The 27,788-nt window shown below is 37.3% G+C and overlaps 2 protein-coding genes across 4 annotated transcripts; one reads left to right on the top strand and one right to left on the bottom strand.

Annotated features, from left to right (window-relative positions):
- LOC104904961 (hypothetical protein) lies at window positions 1-9,435 on the top strand. The gene is made up of 10 exons (XM_010693395.4): window positions 1-330; window positions 1,597-1,773; window positions 1,891-2,019; window positions 3,491-3,667; window positions 4,540-4,646; window positions 5,659-5,779; window positions 6,643-6,704; window positions 6,795-7,097; window positions 7,579-7,873; window positions 7,959-9,435. The coding sequence occupies exons 1-10, from the start codon at window positions 79-81 to the stop codon at window positions 8,073-8,075; spliced, it is 1,740 nt and encodes a 579-aa protein (XP_010691697.1). The 5' UTR covers window positions 1-78; the 3' UTR covers window positions 8,076-9,435.
- LOC104904960 (hypothetical protein) lies at window positions 9,161-26,979 on the bottom strand. Of its 3 annotated transcripts, XM_010693394.4 has the most exons (18): window positions 26,318-26,979; window positions 23,203-23,593; window positions 22,999-23,070; window positions 22,794-22,907; window positions 21,753-21,965; window positions 19,812-20,384; window positions 18,356-19,108; window positions 16,921-17,205; window positions 16,514-16,666; window positions 15,052-15,229; window positions 14,796-14,946; window positions 14,064-14,433; window positions 13,223-13,540; window positions 12,040-12,817; window positions 11,897-11,955; window positions 11,370-11,804; window positions 10,652-10,690; window positions 9,161-9,552 (listed from the first exon to the last, which is right to left on the bottom strand). In XM_010693394.4, exons 1-18 carry the CDS (start codon window positions 26,677-26,679, stop codon window positions 9,367-9,369), a joined length of 5,430 nt encoding a protein of 1,809 aa, XP_010691696.1. In that variant the 5' UTR covers window positions 26,680-26,979; the 3' UTR covers window positions 9,161-9,366. The 3 variants fall into 3 exon arrangements, with proteins under 3 accessions (XP_010691696.1, XP_048491739.1, XP_057247650.1); XM_048635782.1 differs by lacking the exon at window positions 26,318-26,979 and having other exon boundaries at window positions 22,794-22,896; window positions 23,203-23,274; XM_057391667.1 differs by lacking the exon at window positions 26,318-26,979 and having other exon boundaries at window positions 23,208-23,268.
- Between the last annotated feature and the right edge of the window lie 809 nt (window positions 26,980-27,788).

Here is a 27,788-nt window from a genome sequence, read left to right as displayed (position 1 = left end):
TGAGCGGGCAAATAATAGTATATTCTCCATGTCCATGTCCAACTCCCATACTTGCTCCCAGTGCTCTCTGTTTCTCTGATGGCGTTTTCTCTCTCCTTCTCAACTCACTACGTGTCGACATCACGCCCATCCAATAAACCGCCAATTATAACTCCATCTTTCACTTCGCCGTTACTTCTCCGGCGAATTTCTCCGGCGACTGAACGTTTTCCGGCGAGATTGAGTTCGAGCTTTTTAGGTGAAAAATGTCGAAGATACTTGTATAGAGAAGGTGTTATTGTTAGAGCTGAAGATAAGGCGAGAAATTCCTCTTCTTCACCGCAACTTCAGGTACAATTCGTGCACTTTGTTATAGTATTTCTGGTTTAATCGTTTAGTTTTTGTGACAAATTGATATAATTGTGATCTTTATTTTGGTTGTTGTTGCATTGAATTTGATTTTTGTACTTTGATTGTTTAATATTAAGAATTTTTGTTTTGATTGTTTGACGTTGTAAACTATGCTACAGGAAACTGGATAATCTTTTAGTTTTGCAGTTAAATATCTTATTTGGCATTTTTAAGGTTCAACTTTAATACTTTATTGGCTTCTAGTAGAAAATAGTCTTTTATTTTGATTTTTCTTGTTGTTAACGGTTTAATCAAGCAATATAATCCACATGTTTATGCTGAATTTTTCTTTCGGATACGTCTACCTTTTGCTTTTCTAATGTATAATGTATAACACATGAATTTGCCTTTTATTTTATTTGTTTTGAAATTGTAATGCACCGTTAAATCATCCATAATGGACAGTAGGATAATATGAACTTTGGAGGTCTCTACAAGCAGGAGGTTAGTCAATGCAAAGGACAAGTAGAGTTATTGTGAAACCTATTCAGAATCACTTGTATTATGTGCTATGTTATTTAGACGCTTCATTTCACCTCAAATAATTATGTCAGATTCTAGATATGGGCATCGGAAATTGATACTTATTCTAGGACCATAAACATTGAAAAAATTCATATAATGGACATCTATGCTAACTGGACTTGTATACTCATGTGTCATGTCTGACACGGGGACGTGTCGAACAGAACATCTTATCTTATTTGAATTTATCTTAAGTGATCAAGTTAAAATAAGTTGAACACAACAGAGCCTAAGTGTCTGTGTCCACGTCCGAGTGTCGAGGATCCACGTGACTAAGATAATGGTCCATTTGAGTTTGTTTGACAGTCTAAAGGACATGTACAAATGTCACCTCAGTCCGAGTGACCGATCTTTGTTTCATCTCAAAGAAACCTGTGATGGATGCCGGGCATATTGGAATAGGTGGTATTGTCATTTGCACATTTTTTTAATGTAAGCCAAAAACATAAAAAATATTGAAGAAATGGTTGGAGTTGGACATGTATGCATGTTGGATTGTTGTAGGGGTGTCCATTTAGCATAACTGCTTGGAAGTTGGAATATATCTTACTTTCAGGTAATTGCTCACTCTTGCGTAGCCATAGATGATGAACTGACACTCCCCAACCATAACATCTTTATGGGACTTATTCTGAGTTGTGTTTACCTTATTAGCGTATTTACCTTATTAGTGTATTTCAGGAGCTTACACCAAAATCAGGAGAATGTGATCCTTTATGTTCAGTTGATGAAACAAGCTCCGAAGATTTAGAAGCCAATTACCAGCCAAAGACTGACTTGCTGAAAGCTCTTGCTATATTTGCTGCTGCTTTGACTGGTGCAGCAGCGATTAGCCATTCCTGGGTTGCTGCTAACCAGGTTCAGTTTTTGTTTTGATGCTTGATATTAGTTGCACTGTTGCAGGCTTTGTGTGTGTTTGTATATATATACACACTATGTTGATGGTTTGAGAATTAGTGAAAATTTGTGATACAGGATCTTGCTATGGCATTGCTATTTGTACTCGGATATGCGGGGATAATATTTGAGGAATCTCTGGCCTTCAACAAGAGTGGAGTAGGATTACTCATGGCTGTCAGCTTGTGGGTCGTTAGAAGCATAGGGGTAATATTTTCCGTCTAATGAAAGCTTGAGCAGTTTGATTGTGGTTACAGTCTTGCTATTCTTAGCACACTCTATGTCAAATGTTATAATAATAGTCGCATGGTTAAATGCTCTAGACTTGGTACTGAGGTACACACTCTCTTTGACATGTTATATGCTAGTTGCAAAGCTAGATTCTTAATAGTTGTTACTAAATAACTGTTGACAGCACCATTTTTCTGATTTGATGTCTTCTCATGGAAGTAGCAAGAGCAATTAGAGTTTCTATGGCAAAGAAGTATCTGCAGCTTGAGATAATGTAGTTGGCAGTGAAAAGCAATGCACATATTGATTCCAAATGTCTTGATTCTAGCGCTTCTCATGAACGACGGGCTAAACAACTGTCCACATAAGCTTCAAAAGAATGATTCGGAGTTCTTGCAGAGTGGAACCATGTACCAGACACGAGATAGATCTTCCAAAGAAAAGGGCTTTTTCGAATAAGCCAATTCATTTGGGACCTTGTAGTCCACTCTTTTTCCTATTCAAAGATCAACCCTTTGTTTCCGTGTTTTCATATCGAGAATCCTTTGCAGATGAAGAGATTATAAAGGGGCGTCTTACTCCCCAAAGGAATACTCCTATATCTCTATTTCAACGCTGGCTTATCACGGATACGCAAGCAAAGCACGTTGAATTGTTGATTAATCGCCAAAGATGGCTTAGAACCAATAGTTCATTCCCGAATGGATCTTTCCGTTCTAATACCAATAGTATTTATCAAATTTGTTCCTATCTAATGAAAGACTATTGGATCAAATGATAAAGATATTGTTGAGAAAAAGATGGCTTTTCCCGGATTAAATGAAATTAGATAGAGAAGATCACTAAGATTTCTTGATCCGCTGCTGAACTTATTCGAGTTCATTTTCGTCTTGATTCCCATTTTCTCATTGAAGTCCAAGATCTTCTTTACGTACGAGTTCGTTTTCATCTTGATTCCCATTCTCTAATTCAAATCCAAGATCTTCTCTACTTATTTGTTCATGTTCGTCTTGATTCCCATTCTCTAATTCAAAAGATTTTTTTTCATCTAATGGTATAAAAGCATTTTTTTTTCTATTGATAATTTTATTTTCACTAAAATTTTCACTTACATTGTAATTTGAAAAAAGAAGATTAATTGGTATAACCCAAGATTTCAGTTTATATGCATTATGAAATAATAAAAATTCGGAGAAAAACCAAAATTCCAAATTTGATATGGGATGACTTAGTACTTCTTCTTGTACTTGTCATATTTGCTGTGAACTTGTACGACTGTATTTGTTTCATTTTCAGTTTTTTTTGCATATTGGACATAAATCCTTTATGGCCTTTTAGATTTTAGCACCTCTTTCAAAGTAAGAGTCATAAAATCAGAACTTAGTCCTATTGACACATTAAAAGACCTTTAAGATGTGCTCTAATGTCCCGTCTTTATATTTTGTAGGCTCCATCTACCGAGGTAGCTATGTCAGAGCTAGAGCATGCCACTGCTGAAGTTAGTCAGATTGTGTTCTTTCTACTAGGTGCAATGACAATTGTTGAAATAGTTGATGCTCATCAAGGATTTAAGCTTGTTACTGAGAATATAACGACGCGTAAACCGCGCACTCTCCTATGGGTGGTAAGTATTGTACTTAATCTTAGCTCAAAACCATTGTGCATTTCCAATGCCTAAAAAGGAAATTCCAATTATCATAGATAGCATTTTATCAAATTTTCAGCTACATAGGTTACAATGTATGGTGGAGGTTTAATCCTCTCCCTTCACATGACCTGAAAGTATGGTTTTTAGTCGACTACTGAGTTAGTGGTTGGCAGAAGCTATGCTTTTGTATTTTGCATCCTCTTTTTTCTATGGTAGACTTACATGCATCTGAGCAATTCTTTTGTTGCTGAACTTTCTTCTATTGAGTGTGTATTATTTTGCTTGTGATGACAACTTCTATGAAAGATACAAATGTTGATTGAGATAAAGGGCAACACTTAGTAAAGACTTGTTAAATTTTCAGTCACTACACCGGTAAGTACTAACTTGAATATAGCCCTTGTTCTGTGATCTTGTGAATCTAACAATCCCTGTTCAGACTTCAGACATATGTGATGTGAGAATCTGGAATATCCTCAGAGCCCAGAGGCCGAAGATATTGTTTTGCTTGGTTTTAAATATAGAGTTCTGTATTGGTAGGCTGATCAATACACATTCTACTTTCAAAAGTCGAGGATAAGAAAGTTATTTTCACTTCATTGGTTAATGGACGCATGCCTGCTCTTAATTTGAACATCTATGTGCAGCATGGAGTCCCAGCGCCACCTCACTTGTCACCCTGCAGTTCCTGTGTATTCAATTAAATCATAGAAATATTGGTCTCTGATTCTTTTGTTTGTATCGAATATATGGTACTCACTTGGTGGCTTCAATTTACATTGTAGTATATCATAATAATGTGACGCGTTATATCATAATGATGAAATAGTACCCATTTATCTGTGCAGGTTGGTTTCGTAACCTTTTTCCTGAGTGCGATCCTTGACAACCTGACATCTACAATAGTCATGGTTTCTTTGTTAAGGAAACTAGTTCCTCCATCTGAGTACCGCAAGTAAGCTCCTGGAGTTTTCGAGTGTTTCTATTTTACAGACTCCTGGAGTAAATGTTAGCTTTAGATTTGATGTACTCTTTTTTAGAGAAGTTCAAATATGTGAATTTGAAACTTTGAAATCATAGAAGCTACTCTTCATTTCTTTCCCCACCTATTCAATTCTAAGGAGCTCTACGAGTGTGCTAAATCTTACGAGTATGAAAATGGTAAGTTGCTGGCCATCAAAAAAATTCCAGGAGCAAAAGCTACAAAGATAGGATTTTGAACCTCTATGTCGCAGTCAAAATGAAAAATCAAAATGAAAATGTATTTACTACAACACGAATAACACAATATGAAGCCGTAGAATTCTTATTAAATGACAAGTACCTCACTAGAGAGGAGTTAAAATACTGGAGGTTGAAATGACATAGAAGTAGGTTATTCCGTATAAAGCAACCATAGTGGGGAGGGTGGACCTTTTCTTTCTCATGTTTCTTTCTTGAGGTAGGGTGGGAAGTTGGGAACTGTTTTGCTCATAAGATATAGTACATGTTGAGAAACTAAGCTGATAAAAACTTTCAATTTTCTGCCTCTAGTCTTTACTCATGAAGTCAATTCACAAAAGCTGATGAGAGAAAGATTCCCAAGAGGTTTTCCTTATGTGAAATATATAGAAAAATAAGGGGAGGGGGATTATTCTTTGGTGGTGGGGTGATAAACTGATAACTAGTATTTACTTTTCCCTTCCTTTCCTTGGCAGTGGCTAAGTGGGCCCTAACCTTAGTAGAGAAAAGCTGAGGGGTCAAATGGGCCACCTATTAACTGAATGTCTGGTGAACTGTTGTTTCTGTTCATTGTTCAATCTAGCTTTGTTTCACAATTTGAAACAGCTTGTGCTCTGTACATTTTATATGGAAGTCTAATCTTTCTGTTTAAGCGGGTAGGGAGAAAAAAAAGCTTTGATTCTACTCGTCAGCTATTAGCTCCTGCGGCCTGCCTTAATAATGTGCCATATATAACTCCCTGGCAGGATTCTGGGAGCTGTTGTTGTCATAGCTGCAAATGCTGGGGGTGCTTGGACTCCCATAGGTGATGTCACAACTACCATGCTCTGGATACATGGTCAGATATCCACACTGCCAACCATGAAGGTTTGTCGTGTCATTTGAAGTGATTTTTTTTATGTGCAAGCATATTCTATTGTAGCTAGTGCACTTTACCTGAATGTCGATCTGTATGCCTGTTGATGCTGGCCTGGTGGCTGCTGGTTAAGTTATAATTTGTAGAATTCAGTCAACTTCTGTGTACAAGACCTTTTTTTCTTTTATTATTATGGTAAAGTTATTTGTCAATTGTCAGGCATGTATGTGATTTGGACTCTTCATTTTACCTTATGTACCCATGTTGGACCCTTGACATTCCGACATGGTTATGAATACTTTGACACGTCATGGTGGGCCAAAATCACATAATATTTTTAAAAACAGTCAGGCACTGAGACACATATGGTATCTGATATGGCCATATGGGTACCCAAGTCTGAGGAACATAGTGTCTAGTTACTCTTCCTTGCAGTTGCTCTGTGAAGAGCAGGAAAAACAATATCATGGCTGGAAGTGGGAGATTTTAGATGCTTTGCAGCTATTATTACTTCTATTTATCCTTCATTTCCTGACCAGGTTCTTAAATGTCAAACGTGAGAAAATTAATACATTGTTACTTTGGTGGCTTTCAAGATGATTTAACTTATGCAGAGAGTTAAAGACTAATCAGCGAAATTAGATTGTATGTTTTGGCGGTTAGTGTTGTCAATATGTGGTTCCGCATTCAATCTTGGTCTGGATTTACATCTCAGAAGTTGCAAAAATTATGGCTCTGCATGTCTAACTCTGTTCTCCTCTATAATACAGTCTAGACCATTTAAGACACTTTCTCACTCTTCCTGACATTTCCTTCTAGTTGTAATACAGAATTGGTTTTAATTTCTTGGCATCTATTTCGGGTTTACGTACAGGACTTGATTATACCCTCTGCTGTCTCTTTGGCTGTTCCGCTGGCCCTTATGTCACTTACAAGGTACGTGTCTTATAAAACTAATTGCAGTAGTTTTTATTGGTGGAGCAAAATGTTCCTTAGTTGATGAAACTATTCTTCTTTGCATCACAGTGAAGTTAATGGCAAAGGACCAGAATCTTCCAGTGTCATGGCGTCTGAGCAGATGGCTCCTCGAGGACAGCTTGTTTTTGCAGTGGGTGTTGGTGCATTGATCTTTGTTCCTGTTTTCAAAGCCCTAACTGGTCTGCCTCCATATATGGGTATGCTTTTAGGACTTGGTGTTCTCTGGCTATTAACAGATGCCATTCACTATGGTGAATCTGAAAGGCAGAGACTGAAAGTACCTCAAGCCTTGTCTCGAATCGATACTCAAGGGGCTCTTTTTTTCCTGGGGATTCTTTTGTCTGTTAGCAGGTAACACCAGATCCATTTGTATTAGCGTTTGCATATCCAGTTGGACTTTGTTATTCACGTTTGTCTTCCCTTCCTTTGGGCAGTCTTATAGTTCTACATATGCTTCATTTGACATGCTTTCTTTCCTTTTTCCTTTTGATGGGAGGGGGTGGGGGAAGAATATGAAGATTACAATTTCCTGAAATCCCGATGGATTACGATGATAACGTTGCATGTATTAACGGCTTGCTGTAATTGCTATTATATACTTGGGTGTACCTAGCTCTAGATACCCGAAGCTATTTTCGTTTTCATTTGCTTATTCAAAAAAGCTCCAAATAGCAAAAGAGAAAGGGGGAGCTCCATATGAATGAGTGTACACAACTTAGCCTTAGGGCCTAGGTATTAGTGGAGTTTTTAACGATTTGCTGCTTACAAATGCTGCATATTCATCAATGTTCTGACAGTTTGTTTTTATCCTTGTTAATTGCTTTGAGTGTAGCTTGGAAGCGGCAGGAATCCTTCGGGAGCTGGCAAATTACCTCGATGCCCATATACCAAATATTCAACTAATTGCCAGTGCAATAGGGGTTTTCTCAGCTATAATAGATAATGTTCCCCTTGTTGCAGCTACAATGGGAATGTATGATGTTTCTTCATTTCCGAAAGACTCTGAATTCTGGCAGTTGATTACATACTGTGCTGGTACTGGTGGTTCTATGCTAATCATAGGATCCGCTGCTGGAGTTGCCTTTATGGGCATGGAGAAGGTCGATTTTGTCTGGTACTTGAGGAAGGTAATGTTTACGTTTTGATGACTGATAAATTAGTCATTTTACTTCCTTTGAATGGTTTGAGAACCTTTGATGGTCTATTGTGTAGGTGAGTGGTTTTGCTTTTGCTGGTTATGTAGCTGGCATTGGAGCTTATTTGGCAATTCATAACCTCAATATCTCCCTGCCTACTACACTTGCTCATGTGCCTTTCCTGTCTGGCTGATATATCCTGTGTCCAATCCCTGAAAATACAACACTACATGTTGGAAGAACTTTGCCCCCAATTGGGCTTTCTCGGCTCTAATCCGCATTGGTCGAAGACTAGTAGGCTCTGAATCATTGGGTGGTTATCAACAAAAAAGATAAAGAACAAATATAGTTTGGAACTTCTTGTCATCTTGTGTTGAGATTGAGATTCAATGCACTTGTGAATAATCATAGGCACACATAATAAAAAATGTCTATTTTGTTTAAAACTTGTGTAAATTTAGGTTCCAGGCTTAAGTTACCGTTCATGTATCTTTATGTGGAATTTCAAGTATATCAAGAGTTAGGTTGATAGGATATAAATTGTCCAGGATAAAAATATAGTGCGCAGGGATGTCGTCTATTGGAAACACGAGGTGTTCGACTCTGTTCGTCGCTTTGTACTGTTAATGCCAGCAATAGGTTGGTGACATTTTTATTCTTGATTGTAGAATGTACTTTTTTTTTTTTGACAGTGCAATGCCATTAGACGTATGCTTGTGCAATTTGCAAACATTAGTACATTACTTCATGAAGTCCTTGCAGACTGTTGTGCATCTGAATATAATATACTTCAATTTCTCTCTAATACTTTAACCAATCTTCGTATATGGGTTAGTTTCACCAAATAAAAGGAATAGTTACATCAATACTTCTTTACAACTCCACTACTTGTCAAATTGCCCAAATATTACTCCCTTCTTAATAGAGGTAATCCATATAGGTCAAGTATTAGAGATGACGGGAGTACAGACTAGCAGCAAATATACATGGCCTAAAGCCCTAAACTAAAGAACCAAACTAAGTTGACTGAATTTTTGTCCCATAGAGGGAACGTTTTTCTAATTACTCTATAGAGATTGCATTGCATCTTTATTCATCTCATGTTAGCTAGCTATATTTTAGCCATATAGAGTTTTTCCAACTGAAATATCTTGACCCAGACCAAGAAGCACATTCAAATGAATTGTAACTGAACTTAATCGGTCAAAAAATAAATTTGAGTTAATTCCAGCTTTATTTCCCCAAGTTTATGAATAGCTATAAAGGCAAAAACATGAATTTCAAACAAAGGCAGAAAATCTTGAGCCATATATGCCATTATGTAGCTATAAATATTCTGCATACAACAGTAAAACCCATATATTACATTGATTGAGAACTTACAACAGGAGCAGAGAAGCCACTCACCCTCCTGAACATCAAAGAGAAAAGACTAAGAGTTCCCTCGCAGCATATGACAGCTACTATAAGCCAAACTGTAAGCATTACAGTAACTGAGTACTCATTGGATTTGCAAAGTAATGTTGTTGATGAACAAACTTGGGTTTTGTAGAGCTGCTGCCAAAAAGACTACCCAGCAAGGCAGGGGGTGCAGGAGAAGTGCTTTGACTCATCTTTCGGACAATGAGGTGATTATCCAAAACCATTAAATCCAACAGCTTTCGGCAACTCTGAAGAAAATGTAAACAAACCATTAAAAGGGGCTCAACGCAACTGATACAAAGGTCAAAGAGAAAAGCCTCAACCACATGACGGATCAAGCAGGGACCCACAATAATGGTGGTATACATGTTATCAACTAGAATTTTTATGCATCATATAAGAGAAGCACCAAGCTAGAAGAGTAAAATCCACTTGATAGCATCATCAATCCCTTTTCTTGTCCATTAATGAAGAGCAACATTGGCCAAGTAGACATTGTGGCCAACTGCTTTACACTTATTAGAAATTGGAGCATCTGACGGCCTCGCCCGACTGAGGGTATTTACTATTTAGTGAATGATTGATTGTAGTTCCGGGATACATTACTGGGTATACCTTGTGAATCACCTTGAAGTCAATGTTACAATGTGAAAAATCCATAAAAATTAAACGGTACAAATGCAGCATCAACATTACTTACCCCCGATATTTATTACCAAATTACATCTATACGCACACACTATTTAATTAGTTATTTAATCTAGTCCATTATATTCAAAGCCACAAGACAGTGATATTTTCAGCTCCCTTGGCAACGACAAAAAGAAAATAATGATAAGAACTAATTTCTTCTTTCATAAAACCAGCAATAGAAGTCAGTCAAGTCACTGATACCTCAAAAAGAAAATTCTAGTGATGGAAACATAAATCGACATGCAACTTGGCGCACATCAATGCGCTTCCGGAGCTTCGCAATATTACTCAAAGTTCATTTATCATTTGGTTTCAGATATTTATTCACAATAGTTATTTTCAACCTTGGACTTCTATCCTAACTTGTGTGTAACTTGTATAAATTTATGTAATCAATTGGACGAGCTAACAGAATTCATCCCTTGGTTCCTTGTTTATACTCTGGCAACACAAAAGTCGTACTGGATCACTTCTTACAGCGAGCCATAAATCAAGGGAGAGAGAGAAAAAAAAAGGCCACGGAGTTGGGACAACAACGAGGAAGTCCATTAATACATTACTGTAAAAGAGTTCCGATAGGATGTTCAGCAACCAATGTATCCAAAGAATAACAACCTGTTCAAGAAGCAGATAAAGTTAACAAGGAAAGGATACCTGTGGATTTAATACTTCCATTTGGCTGAGAATATCATCCTGTTAGAATCGTACAAAGATCATCAGAAGTAAAAGTGCATACGGGAAATAGTATATCAAGAGAACTGAAAAAGACCATACACGACTTTATATAGAATTTACTCCATGCCAGATACATAACAAGAGAATCAAATATTATTTTTTGTCCTTGTAATACTTAAAAAAATGAACGCTTAGAAAGAGACTACATAAGTAACAATAAAAATTCCTTCGTGAAAAATACTGATGGACTATTTCCCTACACCCACTGATCGATAACATTTGATAGGAAGTAGCTACATAAAAGTGCACGGTTCCATAAACCACATTACCCTAACAGCGATGACCTCTCTAAATAATTTATAAGTACATCAATAACCCTCCCCCCTCCAAAAGAACAAAATGATAAGATCTCCGAAGCAGAGAACTGGACGGTGATAATGTTGCAATCATTAGTCAAACAACTAAACCTGGGCTTTAGAACTTGATCAATCAGATATAAAAACAATACAGCTCAATGAATGAATACAAAACAACAATCTCCCCACATGTATGGCTTCTATCATTAGCAGGGTCTGGCAAGATGTATGCAATCTTGACCAAAACCAGTACCAACAGAGCAACTCTGGAAGTTGGAATTGCAAATATGAATCCCCCCCCCCCCCTCCCCAAAACAAAGTAGTGAATATAGAAATGATACCTCAAGTATGCCAGGATTTTGAGTCGCAATACCAAGTATACGGCGTGTAAGGCCCCTGTATACAATCCCATTTATAGTTCCATCTCCATTGATCCAAGGCAATATTGGCTGAAAAGTCGCAACCGAGTCATCAAAGTTTTGGTTCTCCTTCCTCCCTACAGTGGATGTTCTACTAGTTGTACTGCATTCCTGAAGCTTTTTATGATCCTGAACTGCATTAGAGAGTGGCGACACTTCTTCAGATAGAATTAGACTATGTGCTTCACCTTCATGCTCACGCTTTGCACTCTCTTCAACCATAACTGTTGTCGCATCCCTCTGAGTAACTGAACATGAAGCCAATCCAAGATCTTGTGAACAAGTTGCCTTTGAGGTCAGAAAGTACTTGGTACGGTATTGACCGTCCACGACATGGACAGTATTGTAACCATTGACCTACAATTAGAGAAAATAGTTTCAGTTCACCATTATCAACAAATCACAAAAAAGCATTAGATTTACATCCAGAAATCATTTGTGACACTAACCTTCAAAACAAGGCCAAATAATTGAAGCACATCAATAACATGTTCAGCCACAACTGTACCTGGAAAAACCAACAGAAAAGTCCATATGATTTTTCAATAGTGAAAAATAGTATATACATACACCCGATATCAAAATAGCATACCTTGCATGCCCAAGCACTCAGAAACCTTTGACATACTTAAGCCCTGGTCACCAGCTTCCTGAACATTAGTATACGCAGTTTTGATAAGCTCTGGATGCAATTGAAGATATTTTTCATTACTATGTTTGGCCAGGTCTTGGATAATGTAGTTTGTAATAACCTCCCATAGTGAATCACCAGAAATTATAGTAGCTGGGACAACACTGGCAAGATCATGAGGTTCTTTGGCACCATCAATAGAAGATGATGTACAGCTAACTTTCTGACCTAGAGTCGCATAGAATTGATCATTCTTACTGAATAGGGTTGCATTATCTACATCTTTAAAAAACTCAACAATGCTGCACCTTAAGTTTGTTGCTCGGTTCAGAGAAACTTTTATACCAGGGAAGCCTTTCTCTCGGCGGGAAAAGATCTCACATTCTTGCAAAGAGTGACATTTATGTTTCTTGCTCACACCACTATCATCAGATTCATGATCATCATATTTACGTTTCGTACTTCTGGAGTCCTCAGCCTCTCCAACACCTTCAAGAGGAAGGACTGGCAATATGCACAGCTCTCCAGAAGAAACTAGAGCAAACAAATGCAGAACATCTCCACACTGTAGATCTGAAGGTAGATCTATCGTGCCTTCCATTAATTCCTTCTCCTTTGTACTTATCCAGTTTGCTAACTTAGCAGCTCGCTTCCCCGTATTAGCTGGAAATTGAGACAGTGAAAGACTCCTCAGGAAATTTTGGGACAGGACAAATGGCTGACTGGGACCACTTCCAACCTGTTAAACACATTAAGTTAGCCCCAACCACATACAGCATCCTCAAAATAAATAACATATAGATAGGAACAGTAATTTCCAAAGAATAAGCATCAGCTTAAACAAAACATGATTGCTGTTCACGTTTTATTTTTCTTTTTGGTTCGGGAGAAGAAAAGAAGGCCAGATTGTTCACTTGACTACTACATATGCCACCTCATCCCTCACATGACTATAGATTGGAGTTTAGTTCAACTTAGTACTTGAGTTACATGCAGCTTTGCAAGCTACTAAGCCCATAAGTTGAGCATTACCCAAAACAATTTGTCTACACCAATGCATTTCAGGTCATGTTCGTAGATTTATACGCATGGATGAAAAAATTGGCAAGACAAGCTTTAAACATAAATAAATAAAAAACCATACCAGGATTTTTTTCTGCCTGAGGTAGTCAAAAGCTGAGAAAAGATCATGCTCTGAATAGCAACATAAAGTTTCTGCCAACAAATTTGGCATTTCTTCTGATTTTGAGTTGGTCAAGAAGACCAGCTTGAAAAGCTCAACAGCACAAGAAACAGCTAATGATTGATTCATTCGTCTTGTAATGCTAACTCCCTCCTTCAAATGCATCACAAATTTCTGAGTAAGGCGATGACGTCTGGATCTTCGACTGGAACCAACTTGTTGCTTTTCAGAGTCATTGTCGAACTCACTAGGACTGCATGCCACAGGATTGTGGGTTCCCTACAATTAAAGTAGTTTTAATAGCAAAGAAAAGCATAATTTCCGAGGAAATAACAACTCCAGGTCAATTAATATCTGCCTTGAGAAATATACAGCATTTAGGATAAGAATAAGATGTGCAATACTCCCTCGATTCCATAAGGTAAGCATAATAAAAGTACTTGTTAGTTAATTCACTGATACTTAAAGCACAAATAGTATTGCGTTTAAAGTTTTGAAGTACAGATAACTTGGAATGAAAAATGCTGTTTTGGTGAACAGACAATATGGACGGAGGGTGTAAACTGTAAATGCATAATGAAGAATAAATAATTCATGATAAGCTGAATGAATTGCGCAGCTAACCCATTTGGATAAAGAATAAGGGAAACACTCTACAGTCAGGTTGATTAATATATCGGCAAAGAGTGAAGTGAAAAAGATTAATAGATGGGTGATCTTAAGCTACTCTTAAGGTATCATCATTTCGAGTTAGATTGCATACAGGACACTTGTGCATATATGTTAACAACTTAAAGAAAACCTGAGATGCAGATTCACTTCTCTTGGTGGAGTCCAATTTCATCATTTGCTTCTGCACAAGAACCTCATGAAGGGATAACTTAATCTGACTATCATCAAAATCATCCCAGTGCTGTCCCTGACAATCAGACTCTTGACCACACTCCTTAGTCATTAAGTTGTTTTCATGATCCAGCTGCTGAGCATACCGCTGAGTAAGCAAGTTACACAGCCTCATCAAAGATTTTCTAAAATTTATGTCCCTCTTCAGAACAGATACTCTTCTGCGACACGTACTTGGAGGAGCAGGAAGGTCGCTTATTGAAGCCCAGTCTGTGCCACGCCTTGCACCTTGCTTCGCTCTTTGTCTTGCATACTGAATTAGTAAAAGCCTGACAGTAAAAGGGGCAAAAAGATATAATCCAACATGAATCCTAAAGAAAACTAATACATGAATCACAAAAAAAAATGTGCACAGTTTTCAATTTTGCGCGTGTATGGGATGAAGAATGGAGGCAAACAATCTATGTGGATACAACCACCGGAGATATATCTTGACCCATGCAGGCAACCTCATCCTATTAGGCTTAAGGATTTGTTGTTGTTGTTGTTAGTGTGTTTATGAGACAAAGTGATATAAGCAGTATCAAATTCAAATCATCTCCCCAATACCACTAATTTTATACCCGCTTTAATGGATAAGTTTGAAACTATCTTGAAGTTATAACTCAAAACCATCATTCTTCTGACATACCTGTCTGCTTCTTCTGTCCATGTGAACTTTTGTTGACGTGTTTGTTTCAACATTGGCATGATACGCTTGCCAATTAATGACTCCTGGTGTTCCTGCTGATTGACAACTTCAATATCCTCCATGTTCTCCTCTTGACTATCTTCACAGGATTCTAGAAAATGAATGCCATACAAGAAACAACATGCTTCAGATTCATTGGAATGGAGGTTCAGGTAACAACGCTAAAAGATACTATGAACTTTATTTTTCAACAGACCACTTGTAGTTTCGACTTTTGTACGCTTTGCTGATCTTCCTTCTGCAGATACCTTTAGTTTGCGTCGAGAATGAGGATGCCAATCACTTCTAGCATCTGACACCACACGCTGGATATTCAAGTCTCCCTGAAATCTGTTAAGACGCTGTTGCCGATTATCATAGTACACACGAAGCACCTGCGCATAATATTACATATCTTAGGACCCAGTGAAATAACCTTTTCTGTGTGTGATAAAAAGGACCCAGTGAAATAACCTTTTCTTTGTGTGTGATAAAAAGGACCCAGTGGTAGTGCCTCTCACCTGATCCCAAAATAGCCACTTTACTCAACTAATTGCAATGAACTGATCTGAGGAGGAGGGGAACTTTCAGTAGTAGATTTATAGGTAGATTATTATTAGCTCCGAGAAGAAGTTAGGGTACAGATGAAATGCTACAAATAGAAAGAACCGGAGAGTAGCAAAAGTAGGATGGATATTATTAAGAGTTTTCTGATGTATTTGGGAAAGAGCAAGCCTCTAGAGAGCTTGTGTTGAGTTTATTTTATTATCAGTTTCCAGATTTATTTATCCAATTCTGTTTTTATTTCTTAATTCTTGTCTCGAATCTGCCCAAGCTATGTCAAATAATAGCACTGATAAAGGATACTCCCTTTGCTCCATTTGAGATTCTTCAAATGCCATTTACAGTCTGCAAGGACCAAACGTGACCACTGATTTTGGTGAAAATGCTCACTGTATCTCCCTATGACTGTCGTAGCAGACTTTCTAATTTCTAAACCAACCTCAGTAAGGACAATGAATTAGAAGAGGAAAGAAAAACTGTTTCTTTCATAAGTGACAAAGATGACTAAGATTCCAACACCTTTTCCCCATACATGCACATCAAAGCAACAACAAGGCTCGAAAATCGTTACATGATAGTTATACTAGATCTAATAAGAGGTTGGTCAACCATCAGAAACTCACCACTGTAGTTTATCTCAATCAAATGAACCATTTGGTAAGATTAATGAGAAAAATCTAAACGTTGCAGGTAACATAATCAACTCTTAAGACTTAAAACAAATCATTGGCAGAAGCTTCTATTCAACAGACAGGGGTGATGCTTCTAAATCTTAGTCAACAAGAAAGAAGCAATATTCTATTTGCCATTAGCATCCATCTCCAAGATATTGCATGCATATCTAAGGGAACCAACATGATGTCACTACATTCAAGGGCTTTTCAGTACATGAAAATATCAGTAGCTGCATCATCTTTACTCTCATAATTTGACTCGTGAATTATTGGAATCTAGTCGCTTTCATCTAGTATTTGAGAGTTTTTTCTGTCAACTGCCTCTATTTCCAGTTTCCACCTAATATTGGATAACACTTAGATTCAGATGCTTAAGAATATTTAGAAAAAAATAATAAATGGCACAAAGAAGACGCATGTGAATCAAGCTATCTGCTTCACCTGCTCTAAAGAAAGATTGAGATCCTTGGCGATTTCTCTACATTCCTGGAAGCTGAGCTTTTTGCCTTGCTGATCCTTAATGCGCTTCAGGAGCTCAGCACGTTGCTCTGCCTTCATGACCCTGACTGTAGTCCATGATCGATAAAGACAAACCTGCAGAAAACAACATATTGTAGAAATCATCATCACAAGCTGAGAATAGAAGACTAATAATAAAGGGATGAAGGATGCTGGTACCAACGATTCTTTGCATGCCTGTACAGTATTGGTGCAAGCACATCTGGTGCCACCCAGAATACTGCATAGCATAATGGCAAGAGCACATTTTTTCTTCTTTTTGGCAAGAAGTACTTCTTGACAAAGAAAAGAAAGAACTCTCATCACAAAAACAAATGTTAGAACATTACCTCCAAAACCACTGATCCAGGGAATGCACGTAGAGCAGCTTTCGGGTCAGCAGCAGCATAACAATACTCCAAAGTCTGCCAATATTTTTCTAGAGCTTCGCTGGTGGACAACACAAAGTCGTGCCTATAATGTTGCCTAAGGTCAAGAGAACCAGAACCTCGAGGCAGCAAGTCCATTGATGATGGTTCCTCAATGTATGGTTTAAGCTCTAAAGCATAAATAAGTTTGGCATGTGAGATCTTGGTAGCATCTTTGGGACTTTCATCAGCTACCAGCCGGATAAGCTACATCATCAAAATGAACAAAAGGGGGAAAACAAGAAGTTCAGCTATCTTTTCAAGTATAAATCCTAATTAATTTGCAAGGATGGTAAACAGATATTCTCTTTATATTCAGCATGCAAAATATAAGCTCATGCAAATATTCTGTTTATATAAACTTAAGAACTTCATGATATCAAATCTGGAAACAACCTCTTCACAATACATATTAAAGTCCTGACATAAATATCAAAATGTTAGGAATTGAAAATCAGAGGATCAATTCAGCCTTTCAAATATGAATGAAGTTAACCTTTCTGGCAGAAGTTCAATCAGTTTAGTCAACGAAAATCAATTGAGCAATAACAGGAAGATTAACGTCAATAAAAATGTTAGAAAAAACCAATAAGTTGAGTCAAACAGTGTAGTCTAGCATTGGTTTGAGTCCGTTGCAAAAAAAAAAAAAGAAAAAAAACGTCAACTCAATCGTCATGCAGCCTGATATTTCATATTTGTGCTTGCCTAACAAGTATCACCTATTATCACACAAAAGTAAATGGCTTATTCTGATTTTAGTTTTAGGGTCTCTAGACATAGATAGCTTGAAGAAATCAATTAGTTCCTTTAGAACTGTAGGTAAATATTTCAGCTCTTGTTAATCCTCCAGCAGTCCAGCTGCCTCCTAATTACCTTATTACTTTGCTGCATTCCAGAATAAAGCCATTATTCCAAAAAGAGTGCCATTTACTTGACAGCTTCCAAGAATGATGCCATGGAAAACTTAACTATAAAACTAACTACTCTAGGAAAATTGATACCCAGTGGGACAGGATGCTGGCATCCATCTTAGTCTATCAGGATAAAGAAACGATTAAGACCCAGAAAAAATCTCCAGGTTTTGAATTTTCACCAACTTCAGATGTGAGTATGTGGCCAAAGCTAAACTAAAAAACCCAAAAAGTGACGTATAACTCATCTCTAGAGGCCAATTTTAATCAAGCCGATTGTGGCAAGAAAATGCGCACATATGAATATTCCAAAAGACTAAAGCTTGTGCAACCTATCTATAAATGAATAGTCGATTACCACGAATGCAATTATATGCAAAAGCAAAACTCAAGCAAAGACACAGAGAAGTGGCCACAAGTGCAGAACAGCGATATAAACCTTATACCTTAAGACGACGCAAAATATCAATAAGCCAGGACAGCCTTCCAGTTGCTCGGGTATCCATCAGATTCTTGTACTCCTCATTGGAAAAATCAGACAGAAGAAGGCCAGTCTTGCACTTCTCAATCATATCTGTCCATTTAAGAGCAGAACCTACTACTTGCAGAAAAAGTTCAAAGGGCATAGCCTTGATTGCAGCATCCAACCCAAACAATAAACAAGAGCTCTGTGGGTTTTTTAGGGGATTCACATTTTTTGTCAATGATGATATCTCAGTGGATGTACCTGAATTTCTCACATAACCCCATAAAAACCGATGCAGGAGCTTTGTGCGAACCATTTTTGCCAAGACAAATCCATTAGCACGCATAACTTCTGATTTAACACTTTGAGTATCTGAGTTTGCATTGATCTGAATCCTCTCGATCCCATGAAGTATAGGTACGGGAACTTCCTTCTTTGTATGAGATAAGGCACCGCGAATTTGCATCTCGAAAGATCTCAGTTTATTATGCACTTGATCCGACAGTTCGCTAGCTGAACCTTCAACAGACGGATGAAGAGCCACAAGAATTTCACGGTGATGGCCACAATTTGAGACACCTGGTATGCTAAAGACCATGAGTTTACACTTCCCTTCTTTTTCAAGCTTTTTCAGACAATGTGTCAAGGTCCTTCTATCCATTCTTGTCTTCTTGTCCTTCTCAAAACTTTCAAGCCATCGTTGTAACTCAGGTTTTATAATGATTTTCTCAGTCTGCAAGGAAAAAGGCCAAGACATGCTGGAAAAATTATATGAGTATAAGTTAATAAATATAAAAAGTGCTGAAAAGGACAACAAAAAGTCCACACTGTAGCTAACATCTATCAATCTATTACTAGAAAGTAGAAACTACCACAAGAACTATCAAAACGAAGCAATTTGTCATAACCAATTGGATCAGCTATACAATTCTTCACAAAATACAAGAAACGCAATCAGAATAGTTAGTTGAAGTAATTTTTCAGTGTTTTTTTTTTTTTTTGAGCAGCTCTAACCAAAGCTTGTAAAGTTTACATTTCCATTAGCTAACTGACAATCCAATTATTACTCAGCCAACCCCCTTCGACATCATTACCTGCTTTCAACATGTAAACCTACACGGTATTATCATTTCTAGTTAATTCACAAAGTAGCATATAGCTTAAAGTCACAACTTATCGTTATATTTACAAAGTCTAACAATTACTTCTAATCAATTATTACGGCCTCTACTTAGACCATGTGTAAAACAAGACAAATCCCCTGCAATCGTATCTTCTCCTTGTATATAGAGTAAGATATAGCAGTTGTACATAGCTACATATCAAAGTATCAAACAGCTTTTTCTGTATTTTCTAATTCACAATAATTTTACATCATACTGCAATATTTTTGACATATGACCATATTTGAACCAACAAATGAATAGATCACAAACCTTGATCCTTTCAAGGATCCGTATCTCCCTTTGGGCACTGGTTAGTGATGGATATCTCTGGCCTTCTAGAAGGTTAAATGGCTTGGGTAATGGACTAGCTGGAGCCTCAGTTGTACTACTACATTCAACTCCATGAGCTGCACCAGGTATAATAATGCTCATATCATCAGGCAAACCTGGTGAACCTCCGGGATAAGCAACCATTTGCAATGATTCTCTGCTCTGCTGCGATTCATAGTTAAGAACTCCTTCACCATCTCTGTTTTCTGTAGTTTCTCCAATCAGCCATTTTTGTGAGTTTAAGGCATCCATGTCAGTAGTGGTTCTTTGAGAGTTTATACAGTGAGATGGCCCTTGAGAAAGAAGTGAAGCCAATTCATGCCCTTCAGGACCGTCTTGTAATCTGGTGAAAGAAGAATTAGGTAATTCAGGACAGAAGTTTCCTCGTGTCCAAAATCGATAAGCTGACCCTCTTTTACGGTTTTCTGAAAGTTGATGCAAACCAAACCGAGAGACCATAGTATTGGTCATATTGTCGAGCATTTTAGTGCTGATTCCAAGCCTTCTGCATACCTGCTCATATAGGAAATTGGATGTGAGAAAACTAAACCACTTAAACACATCAATTCACACATAAAGGCAATTGCACAAAGATCCATACAACAAAAGGTAGAAACGTATAAAGCTAATCTTTAGAGCACCATAAAATGGGTGTCAAATTCAATCTGATTTTGCATTTCAGCTTGTACGTTGAAGAATAAGTTAGCTTTGAACCCTCAGTCCTAACAGAAAATATCCTATATTACCATCTTACAAGGCATTCTACCTTCTCTTGCGAATTTCTATTTTTCTACATCGAAGTCAAATTACAATTGTCCTCAGTTATGAAACCTATGCCTTCTTCAGATGGTATTGGGTCAAATTTTGTATCATATTCATATATTTACCCTTCAGATATTGCAAGCAAAACTACCCACAACTAATAGTCTCGGGTGTACTAAAAATTAGAAATTTCACAACTGCCTCAGAATCTTAGATCCAAGAATTGAGCTCACAGTGTCATCTCCGAGGAATTGACGATCTGTTAGTTTACAGCGTGAAATAGAAATGTCAGGGGCAATCCCACCAAAGAACTTTTCAGCTATTTGTGAACTCAAAAGATTCAAGTATGGCTATTGAACGAGTTGAGATAAGGTTTTATGGGGTCTAAAATTGTTCTTCTGTTAAAGCGTATTGCAGATACAGATTAGAAGAGATGTATGGATATAGTTTATCATCAAAATAGAAGGTCACCATATGAGGATGAGGCTGTGAAATAGATGAAGGCTCCAAAGACAATATAATAAAGGTTAGGAGTCCGACCATCAGAAGTCAGAACCATCGTCGCTATTATCAAGATCACATCACGACGCAAGGCCTCTTTTACTTAATAAATTAAACCAAGGCTGTTAAAGCCAGCATCAACTATATGTACCCTCTTTCTTTTAGTTGATACAAACTAAAAACAAAGGTATTATCCTCTTGTCGCTCTAATCATTATCAAACATCAATGCCACTTCCCCTTGATAAACCAAGGAGTGTTGTCTGTACTCTGTACACTTTCTATCACTGTGGGCCAATATAATAGATTAGAGAATATCCCAACTGCTTTTCATTAACTAACAGTGTTATTAACAGATATCACAACTACTAAGCTACTTCATGATATATAAATCTGATTGACAGCTGTATCAGGACATCTTACTTCTGGCTGCTGCTATCTCACCACCACCCTACCCGGTAGAAAAGAGGGGAGGGGGGTAAGTTGGTTGGAACTTGAAAATAAAAAATAAAAAACTCAGATTGATGCATAGACTGATAAATAAAAGGCAGGAAAGACCGAAAGACAGATGGGTCACAAAAGGTAATCTGAAAAGATTATCAAGCAAGATATGAAAATACCTCAACTCCAAGCAGCCCCTTTGATCCTTCTGCATCAATCATGTCAATAATTTGTTGCTCGAGAGAAAGTTCCACTAACTGCTCCATGTTTAGAACTCGGTTTCCAGATGTGGTAGTCTGCTCTGAGACAAGATTGTCATACTCGCAATCTGGAACTTTTTGTTGAAAGAGCTTTGGAGAAAACTTCTTCAGTAGTCGCAAACAGCTAACAGGCTGCCAAATGGAGAAGAAAATACATTAATCACCTTAAATCATACACAGATTGTGATAACCAAAGGAAAAACAAATGTAGAAACCAACAGCCTTGTTTCGTGGTATATCTTTGAAGACTTGAGATGGAGAAATCAGGAACACATTACATGACATATTGATAGATAGAATAAAAATAAGGCGAAGAGCAATAAGGGTGCCATCCAAACTCCATTAACCTGAAAGTGCATCTTTTAACTTAGTTGGCTAGTAGCATCTACCAGGTGCTCTCTCCATTCCTTTCACACCCTTAATATGGATGCCTCAAATTGGCCTACACAATCTCTCCCGCTCTCTCCCTTGAGAATGCCATGTGCCCAATCAACCATCCATTTCTAAAACTTATGTAACTATGCCCCACCCATATGCTACCATTAATATTTGTATCAAGCCTATAATGGAAACTATAAGGTTCGGAGGGAATAGTCACTTAATCACTTTGGAAAAAAGAGAATGTCATTCTCTTCAAAAACTTACCCTAAGCAATTTATAGAAGTGATATGTGTTCATCTTAAAATGGGTGGAACATTGTCGATGGCGTGACTCGTAGGATATGGAATAACATTAACTTACTTCGAATGACTATAAAGTCCACAAACCCTTGCAAATAAATCTTGGAGAAAATTCTGAACAGTTTGTGGGTAAAATCTACCTTTGATTTCAAGATTCTTTTAGCCATAGACTTGAAGATTTTATCAAATCACATTCATAGAAAAGGGAATTTAGGAGCATACATATATTTGACTTCATGACCTGAATTCTAAAGCAAAAAAACATATGAAGCATTAATACCTTATTTTGCCCTCTAGATCTGCTCTTTTTCGATTTCGTAGGGGTTTCAACTTTTCTATCTACTTTAGCCTCAAATACTTCAACAAGACCAGCCTGCTTCAACCTATTGCAAATCTGGAAAATCAACAGCATAACGACAAACCATTTTCAGAGTGTGTTACATTTCATAAAGCATAAATGACGGCTATGAGATCATAACAATTACATTTCTCCAAGCTCTATGTCCCCGCGTTTCTCGATAGCCAAGTTCCTGCTTAATATCTGAGACCACCAGAACCTTCAGCAAAAGATAAAGAATGAAACAAAAGAGCAAAATTGTAGTCAGTGATATAATGGAGTATATTCACTTAATTTAAACATGTTGTCAGACAAACTATTCATATTATTAATAAATTCAAATGTAGCAGACCTTGCCTTCAGCTTGATCAAGTCTATCACAAACAGCTTTGATTGCAGGCAAGAAATCCTTGACAAGCACATCATCTTGGCCACATTCTTCAAGGAGATCTGCTCCATGGACATTCTCTCCAAAGTTTTCCTCCGAATTCTTGTTCTCTTTGGTAATCTCAAGTCTTTGCTGAGAGCTCAAGGGAAATGCATAACGATGTAAGCGGATCAAATTGGTGTGCACTGGTTGACTATTCTTTGGCTCCTTATCACTGGACGCTTCTTTTGTCCTCACTATTGTTGACTGCCTAACAATTAATCCCCAGGATTCAAGCCTTTTGACCACATAAAAGAAATTGTTTCCAGCAATTCCAAGTTCCTTGCAGAGTTGATTCTGTGTCACTCCATTTTCTCTGGAATTAATCCAAGCAAGCCATGAGGTTGTGGACATGAGTAGCAAAGAGAGTAAGAGACAATAATATAGCTTAGAGGCTGTAAGAATTAGAGAGTATTAGAGTAAGAGACTATAATATAGCTACAAGCTGTAAGAATTTTAATCCCGCCATACAGCCCAATCTTGAAACCAAACAAAAGTTGTGCCTGGATCAAGACAAGTTTCCTTTACGAGACAGTTTCATACTGTGCCTTGCAATCATATTCTACAACTGTGGTAATCCTCATACTCTCATAGTCAGTCGAGCTCCTTTACTGATATTAGGGGTGATAATAAGGTCGATTTGTCCATCAATACCTTATAAGTAACCTATCAAAAATCAACTCAACCACAAACTTGACACAGAATAGGTGGGATTTAACCAATACTTTCCCACCCGGAACCCGATTTTACCCAAAGCCAAAAACCCGACAAAATTTAGATCAAACAAAATCACACAACTCAAAAATCATTGCAGCTATCTATTAATATATACTAACATGCGTTGTCAAGCGAGTCTATCTGCCACATAATGTATTCCTTCAACCAATGGGTCTAACTATAGTCATACCCATACATCTTGAAAAAGAAAAAATATGGCCATTCATAACGAGACTTTGATTTCACGACTTCAAGGATCGACATTCAAGACTTATAAATTTATCCAGTGAATACTTATTGTTCTCTTCTCAAAACCAAATATAATTATTGACAATATAACTACGAACAAGAAATTAAGGATCTAAAAATCATTGGTGCAATTTTGATGTGGAATATATCAATGTACCTGTGAGGCCATAAACGATTTTTCATGCAAAAACTCACCACCACAGCCCAAAATCTAGGGCCCATTCATGATCATTGTTAATTTTCAAAAAAAAAAAAAAGAATTGTAAGAGTCATATAATATAAGGCCATAATGGGTATAATGAATTTAAACTAGTCAAGTGGGGTGTTGTTAGATCCGTCTCAATATCATTCCAAATATCAAATTTTTACTTGCACCCAATAAAAGATATTAAAGTTCAAAAAAACGTCTCGGCAAATGTGATAAAGCAAATGGTGCAACTAAAAAAGTACAAAGATAGTATAATATAAGGCCATAAGGGTATAATGAATTAAAATTAGTCATGGTTCTATTAAACATGTCCATTATAAAAACTCAAAACTGAAAAATGCGGCCGTGTTCATTATTGTTTTTTGTTGCCTTTTTTACTAAAACTGAAAACAAAAATATGGAAACCAGAAAATATAGTTTCCAACTTTTTGTTGTCAATTTTCAAAATTAACATGTTTAGTATAAGTATGTCTAAATTTAAGTTTATTATACCCTTATATCATATGACTTTTAAATTAATAAAACCAAAAACTAGAAATTGACATTAATGCCGACCATGCCTGTTGCATGTTTCCATAAATTTTGTTCTGAGTTTTTAGAATAAAGAACGCAATGCCCTTTAGTTTCATGTTATGATATGAGATTCTGAAAACTTTCCTCAACAACTACCTTATATGTACATTTTACAAACAAGTACTTTCTAGATAGATGTATCAAACGAGTTGATCGTGTTGAGTTAGAGCCATATGTTTTGGGTTTCATCTTATATTCAGATTTCGGTTGATTTTGGCTTCAAGTCATAAAATACTTATTGACGAGGAAACCATTTGAGATCAAGTTGACCCAACACGTTAAGGGATTTGAAGATACATTTACTATTTCAGTTTTTTGGCTAGATATATAACACAAGTTACACAATGTACGTTGATAACAAGTCATAATGAAATATAAGTCAGAACAAAAATCGTGATATAACCAAACATTGTTATAGTTAAGGGTACTTGCTTATAGACGTAACAGTTTCCTAATCGGTAGGTGACAAAGTGCACTTTTACATATCAGTTTCTAAAATTTAATTTTAAAAGTAACTGTTTGAGCTTAAAAAATCGTCTAATTTGACCATCAATGGATCATCTTACAACTAACAATGATCTTTGAGGATCAATGAACTCTTTAAGCTAAAACAAACAACTAATAACGTTGACACCAAGGTTAGTCACGAACCTTTCACCCTCCATAGGTCATTTATCAGCATTCAGCATAATGGTAGTGTAACCTAGAGAAAATAACTTGTGAAGTAGTTGTTTGCAAAGCTATTTTATAAAATAGTTTCCACAAAAAAGATGTGTATATTACATAAATTAAGAAAATTCATTTCAAACTATAAAACAACTAGGAATGTCAAGCCAAGCTAATGTATCCTAGGCTATTTCGAACTTGGCTCGTAACAACTCAAACTCGAGCTCAATAAGCTCCAGCTCGCTCGTATCAACTCAAGCTCGAGTGCATCGAACCTGAGTGACAAACTCTACCTAAGAATATTTACTTACAGCTAATCACATTCATACTTCTAAATTCTAATTGCTAACACTTATAGATATTCATTAGTATTTTTCTACTTCCCAATTTTGCTCATAAATCACACCTCAAGTATTGAATTTAATTTCTAAATTCAAGCTTCATTCAACTCAGCTCAGCTCATTTAAGTCCTGAGTTCAACTCGAATACGAGCCGAACTCAAAGGCTCGAGCACCTCAAGCACAGATTAAGCTCAATAATAATAGTATGATCAATTGTTCCATAATCTGCACAAATCATTCCAAAATGACAACAAAAATTCGAAGCGAAATTACCAAAACGACCAACCTAGCAAGGGCGAGACGCTCAAGGACTCGTTGCTGAGGAGAGGTAATATTGGAAGCCTTAACATCATATAGCCCAACGAAGCACTTGCGGAGCTGCTCATTCGCAAACACCTTCAATTCCAAACCCTCACACTCCTCCAACGACTTCGATTTCGGGTCGAATTCCGGCCCGTTCGGGTACTTGAACTGGAGGCCTGGAACAGCTGTGAGGCCCGACCACACGGCCCGTTTAACGGCGACGCATATGTGGAGCCCAGCAGAGGAGAGAGAAGAGTGAAGGCGGGGCCATAGGAGAGAGAGTGAGAGGCCATTAACGCCTTGAGAACAGATCTCCTCGAGTGCAGCGTGGACGATCGTGTCCATTGATTTTCACTGTGATTTTATGATCATCGGAAATTGACGGTGACGTGATGATGATGATGATGATGAGAGTAGTTTAGGGTTTTGTAATTTGGGATTAGGAAGATATTTGAACGTTGGAGTGAGAAATTGGAGGTTAGTGGTGGCGGGAATTGAAGTTAAACGGTTAGGCGGTTTTGGATTTGGGGGGTTTTGAAGAGGAAGATGGTGGAAGGGTAGAAGGTCTAAGGTTCGAGGAGTTGGAGAAAGAAAGACGGGGAATTTCAGGGTTTTAGCAGTGCTTTTTTCCCCTCGGGATTTGATAGGAGGGAGAGGGGCAGAGCCGTAGGGCTGTTCAAAGTGCGGTCTGGACCGCACCAAACCGCAACCCAAACCGTTTTTTCGCGGTTTGGGTTGGTTTGCGGTTTCAAAATTGCGGTTTGGGTTATGATTTCAAGCAAACCGCGGTTTGCGGTTTGGGTTGGGTTTTAATTTTTGTAAACCAAAACCGCACCGCAAACCGCAAAGTTACATATTTAAAAAAAAAAAAAAAATTAAATACACTTATGAAGGTGACATACAAGTATAAAATTGAAAAAAGAAGTTTGAGGTAAAAAACTTTAACACTTTTGATAAATCATTATATATGTTTAATTATGAATTCAACTTCATATCTATTTGGACTCTTAGTAACAATTTTTTTAAAATCTTAGATTACAAAAGTAATGTCGCGGAGGAAAAAATGGTTAAACCGCAACCCAAACCGCACCAAACCGTTTTGCGCGGTTTGGGTTGGGTTGGGTTGGGAAAAATTGCGGTGCGGTTTGGGTTGGAAAATTTTCAAACCGTATATTTGCGGTTTGGGTTGGGTTACATCCCAAACCGCACCAACCCAAACCGCGAACACCCCTAGGCAGAGGGATATATCCCGGCCAAATTTAGAGAGAGCACTTTAAACTTTAAAGTAGAGCGACGGTCTTTGGTACGACAATATAATCGAAATCAACAGGATATGATACGAATGTGAAGTGATTGAGAGAAAATATAAAGTCGATACGATATAAAACTAACTCGGATATGACCGGCTTAGATTCAATTTGTCATATTATGTAATTATTCTTTGTGTTATATAG

The sequence above is a fragment of the Beta vulgaris genome, chromosome 9 (genome assembly GCF_026745355.1).
Source record: "Beta vulgaris subsp. vulgaris cultivar EL10 chromosome 9, EL10.2, whole genome shotgun sequence".
NCBI lineage: Eukaryota > Viridiplantae > Streptophyta > Magnoliopsida > Caryophyllales > Amaranthaceae > Beta > Beta vulgaris.
This window is presented reverse-complemented; position numbering and strand designations above follow the sequence as displayed.

What these genes read in the sequence shown, in the direction of transcription:
- LOC104904961 (XM_010693395.4), top strand. Translation starts at nt 79, where the DNA reads ATGGCGTTTTCTCTCTCCTTCTCAACTCACTACGTGTCGACATCACGC. An exon ending in CCACACTGCCAACCATGAAG is followed by an intron (nt 5,780 to 6,642) that starts GTTTGTCGTGTC and finishes GTTTACGTACAG; the next exon opens with GACTTGATTATACCCTCTGC. An exon ending in GCCCTTATGTCACTTACAAG is followed by an intron (nt 6,705 to 6,794) that starts GTACGTGTCTTA and finishes TTTGCATCACAG; the next exon opens with TGAAGTTAATGGCAAAGGAC.
- LOC104904960 (XM_010693394.4), bottom strand. Translation starts at nt 26,679, where the DNA reads ATGGACACGATCGTCCACGCTGCACTCGAGGAGATCTGTTCTCAAGGC. An exon ending in ATATTTTGCGTCGTCTTAAG is followed by an intron (nt 17,206 to 18,355) that starts GTATAAGGTTTA and finishes TTGATGATGTAG; the next exon opens with CTTATCCGGCTGGTAGCTGA. An exon ending in TCAATCTTTCTTTAGAGCAG is followed by an intron (nt 15,230 to 16,513) that starts GTGAAGCAGATA and finishes TATTATGCGCAG; the next exon opens with GTGCTTCGTGTGTACTATGA.